General features: G+C 35.3%; 1 protein-coding gene across 1 annotated transcript; it reads left to right on the top strand.

Annotated features, from left to right (window-relative positions):
- The first annotated feature begins 290 nt into the window (after positions 1-290).
- On the top strand, positions 291-3,621 carry LOC105622637. Its single transcript, XM_012204052.1, has 3 exons — positions 291-632; positions 793-876; positions 1,609-3,621. Exons 1-3 carry the CDS (start codon positions 291-293, stop codon positions 3,619-3,621), a joined length of 2,439 nt encoding a protein of 812 aa, XP_012059442.1.
- Positions 3,622-4,744: the final 1,123 nt, after the last annotated feature.

Raw genomic sequence — 4,744 nt, 5'->3', positions numbered from 1 at the left:
TAGTTAGTAATTAATTAATTAGCACACTACTAAACAAATAAGTTTAGTTCTATACTACTATTATTATATATATATATATATATATATATATATATATATATATATATAACAATTAGCTTCTCTGTTTGTAGCAATAATTTTGCTTAACATAATTATTGATTCTTGTTCTCAATTAGTAACATTGTTATAAAACATTTGGAGCATTTTAGCAAACTTATATCAACCATTGTCAACAGGAATGCGGTTGTAAGTGCAATACTTGCAGCCAGGATAATCAGCAACACTGTGACATGCATTTGCATGCAGAAATAGAGAACTTGCGCCAGCGACTACTCGAGAGAGACAACCACATTGTGACAATGGAGACGCAATTCTTAAACGAAGCTGATAAGTTCCCAAATGGAGAATTAGCTTCTATGAAGGAGGAACTGTTGATGTGGCAGGAGAAGTATTCACGCTTGCACGAAGCGCACAAGAGGGTTCAAAAGGTCAATCAAAATCTGGAGGATAAACTGCTGCGAATAGTGGACAAATGCGAGACGGAGAAAAGTGCCTTTACGAAGGACATAGCGACTCTGTCTCACAGATTAGCCGATGCGAATTATACAATACATCGATTAACTCAAGATAATGCAAGTATTTCATTTTTATATATATTCTAAAGTGTTTACATTTTTTATAATAATCTTTTATTTGATGTTGAGTTTTATTTTATAAATAAAGAGATGCTACTTACGCAATTAATTTACATTTATACATTCTATGTGAAAAATCTTATTTTCTCTCTTTCAGGAAAAATATAGAAACGATGTTAGTTTGGCTATTCAGTTGCTTCAATGCAAACCTTCTAATTTCGTGGGTCAGAAATATGATTCGGTAAGATATTGTCAAATATGAATCTCATGCTTATATGCTATTAACTTAAAAGTTATATTTTGGTACAATATTCTTTTCTCATCTCTCTCTCATGTATTTATTTATCATCATTCACTCTTTAGTTTTTATATAAATTTTATGTGTTGGCATTATTGAATACTTAAATGTTGCAATGACATTTTACTTGTATTTTTATAATGTCGTGTTAGCGTCTTATTTTTATTTTATGCACCAACAATGCACCAACTTTATACATGCGCGCGCATAAACCTTCGTATTTCTCGTTTATATTTACATCTACAAGTATTCGTGAATTTATTAAGAAATTATAATAATGTGACAGATATGTATATTTAGATATTTTTGCTTTATTTAAAAAAAAATATTATTTATCATAGATTTAAAAATCTTTCTGAACTTGATACAGATAAGTCGATGTTTATTAAGTAGCATTTAGGCCTAATCTACAATGTTCTTTTAGTCTTTTACTTTTTACCATTTTCTTACTTTTTTTTACTTCTTATTCTATATTTTCTATATTTTCTGTCGAGTAAAAATTAACAATCTTCAGAAGAGATAAGAAACAATTACATAAAGTAATCGCAAATAGAGAAAAAAGACAAGAGAGTAATAAATAGGAAGCAAAGAAACATTTTAGATTAATATTTAAAGGCACAATATGCGTCTGTTATTAAACACTTAAAAAGACTGTTAATCTTTTTGTTATTGTAGCTGCCTTCTGAAGTGCAGGCTAAAGTGCGAACGTACGTCGCGCAGAAGCGATGCTCCACGCAGGACACGACACAGCCGGACATAAAGAGCATCACCGTGCCGATATCCACATTTCCGCCGACAGCGATGGTGTACAATATCACCAAGCCTACGATAGAAAAGCACAGTGACGACGATAGCGATGATAGTAAGCCGCCGATGGATATGGTGTCAGCGGCAATTATGGCGAAAGTGTTGGAAGATCGCGAGAAGGAGAGAATTTTCGCTAAACATTGCGATACGTGCACGTGTCACAGAAGCATCCTCACAGTAGACACGGAGACACAAACGTGTGTGCCTGATACGTTTCCTATTTCTGAGAGTTATACATATAGCGTCGAGAAACAAGCATCAGAAGGCACGCTGAATGACGATAAGTATCAAAGCAAAGATAAACTTCAATCGAATCTCGTAACCCATACGGTTTTTTATGAGATCAACGAGAATGGCAACAAGATTCGTCATCACATGAATGGCGATTACGTCAAGTACGCTTCGCAAGTTCCATGTATCAAAGACAAGTTTGTTGGTAGGAGTAATAGGAACGGGCAGGATTATACGATGGAGGAAGACGGTGTCATTACAAGAGCCAGTTTGAATAAAAAGAACTCTTCCCAGAATCACGAAAACAAACATTCGTCATCGTTTTCAAGATTAAACGATCTTAATAGAATAAATGTCGACAAGGCGTCGAAACCGCTCAGGGCCAACAAGTGTGATTCTCCAATCGATAGATCTGTTAAGTATTGGAGTGACAAAAACTTCTTCGGACATTTCGATACCGGCAATTTGACACGTGCGGATAATCGATTCTCCGATAAGGAACAGACGCACATTGATATTATTAACGATAGGCTATGGAAGAACAAATGGACGAAGTCGAGATCCGAAATAGATCCTTTGAGGGAAAATAAGAACAAAGCGAATCGCGATATTGAACTCGATATTATCAATGATCGTGATTGGAAGAATGATAGATCAGTGGAGCGACTAGATATGCAGAATGCCACGCAATTTACTGTGATCGAGGTTAAGAGTCCAGACAACAATGTAACGAATCACAATGACGGCAGTCAGACTGAGGTAACGACCAGCCCGAGTTTCAGCAGCGACAGCATGGTCATCTCTAGTTCCGATCCGTCTAGCAGTTGCAGCGACGTTGCGCAATCGCTGACCGGTGGTGCCTTCAATTCGAGCGCCAAGTCCAACTCGAGTCAGAATCGCGTGACTGGTCCACGGAATTGTTTGGTTCGCGTCACTCCAGGTTCCAAAAATATTCTCTTGGACAACGCTGGCCATTATAAGATGTACAGTAGTAACGGTGGCAGTAATGACAAAATTAGCACCGTCTTGGTGCATGCGAAAAAGACATCTCGAGCTGATTCCGAGGGTTCGACTTCGACTGGTAGCGATGATAATTCGCCACCACCGGTATTACTGCAGGACAATCAATTGCAACGAGTGGCCGAATGGGTGCAATCATCGATGTGTGTGGAGAATTCCGCATCGCATGATAGCAATAAAAGCAAGGGTGTGGAGAATACCGTGAGCGATAATTCGTCATCCGTATATCCGAACGATTCTGTTGCAAAGCGCAAATCCTCGGAGCAAGATGGAGGTTTGATTCGCAATATTCGAGATGTGCCAAAAAACATTGAGGATTATAACGAGAGAGATGTAAATAATGAACCCATTGATATTAATATCTTATCTGAGCACATAGACGAGAGTAAAAATCTCATAACATTCGAGGACGACTATTTGTTGAAAGATTTTCGCAAGGACTTAGATTACGAGGTAAAAGTCACGAAAGAGATGGAGGAGACGTATCTGAAACTAGCGGCGAGTCTGGATCCGGTAACATTGAGCTTGTCAAGTACCAACAATGCCGAATTGACGATTGAAAAGTACAGGAAGGATCACAAGAGGCTTCACATGCAGCGAATTCAAGATAAGGCGGGATCAAAAGCTTAACGTGTATCTCAGCGAATTCTTCGAAGATATTGACTATATCAAGCAGGGAGTTCCTTTAAAGATATAACAGAGCATTATTTTTTGTAACTATATTGAAGTAAGGTTGTATCACAACACGAGTAGTATAGAGAAAAAAAGTCCTACGCGTTGCTGCAGATAAATTGATTCGTTTTTGCTTTGTGAGCGAGATCTATAGATTGATTTTAAAGCGTGACATCTATGTTGGCAAAAAAGATTTAGATAACATTAAATGCAACACGGTATAGTTTGATCGTAATGTCAATTAAGTAATTAATAATTTTGGAACTTTTTTGGGGTAACAATACATACTAAAAAAATAAATTAAATTACGCAAAAAACTGCCATTATTTTAAGATGATTGTATTTTTATTAATCTTTTTGCAGTCACGAAAATAAGAATGTATTGAATCTCAATGTTAATTTATCTAATTCTCTGCGTTAACTTGTCGCGTAATCTTCCTTACATGTGTCTCTCTTTAGCATGTTGGCTAGTAATTAATCATTTTCATAATGTACGTACATAAATATACGTATATAAATATAGTTTTGTTAGTTATAAACACATTTCTTTTAAATATTAATTGATATTTGAAATATTAATTGAAATATTAATTTATATCACTTTGTGTTAGACTAATTAATTTCTAATGTTGTAAATAAAATTAATATATTTGAGAATTATTACAGTAAATGATATTAAACGTGCCGTGTTGCAGTCAAATTTACTATTGGAGATTAAATGTGCATCAATTCTACTTATACATATACAGCCAGTAGATGTATTTAATAATTTGATTTTATAGTTAATATGTACATTTTTTTCCCATTCTTACGCTGTCGTGAATGATAATATTATGTGTATAGCATGATAACTTATACACCGGAGGATATTGTTTCCACAGGCATTATTTTAGGAAGTGTTAATTTCATTTCGTGATGTATTATTTAAGTATCCACGTTTATGTCATACCAAAGTTACATAGATCAATTGCGATAAGGACACTTTAATCTTTTGCGCCCAGAATTATTGTCGACTATCGTCGAATTATCTCGCGACGCAAACATAAATACATAAAATGCTAAATATTTAAGATAAGCAATT

The sequence above is a fragment of the Atta cephalotes genome (assembly GCF_000143395.1).
Source record: "Atta cephalotes unplaced genomic scaffold scaffold00047, whole genome shotgun sequence".
NCBI lineage: Eukaryota > Metazoa > Arthropoda > Insecta > Hymenoptera > Formicidae > Atta > Atta cephalotes.
Note: the sequence above shows the minus strand (reverse complement) of the source record. Positions and strands in the feature narration are given on the sequence as shown.

Bases quoted from the DNA above. Each gene is read 5' to 3' on its own strand.
- LOC105622637 (XM_012204052.1), top strand. From the start codon at position 291: ATGCATTTGCATGCAGAAATAGAGAACTTGCGCCAGCGACTACTCGAG. The intron at 633-792 runs GCAAGTATTTCA...TCTCTCTTTCAG, and splicing joins ATCGATTAACTCAAGATAAT to GAAAAATATAGAAACGATGT. The intron at 877-1,608 runs GTAAGATATTGT...TTGTTATTGTAG, and splicing joins TGGGTCAGAAATATGATTCG to CTGCCTTCTGAAGTGCAGGC.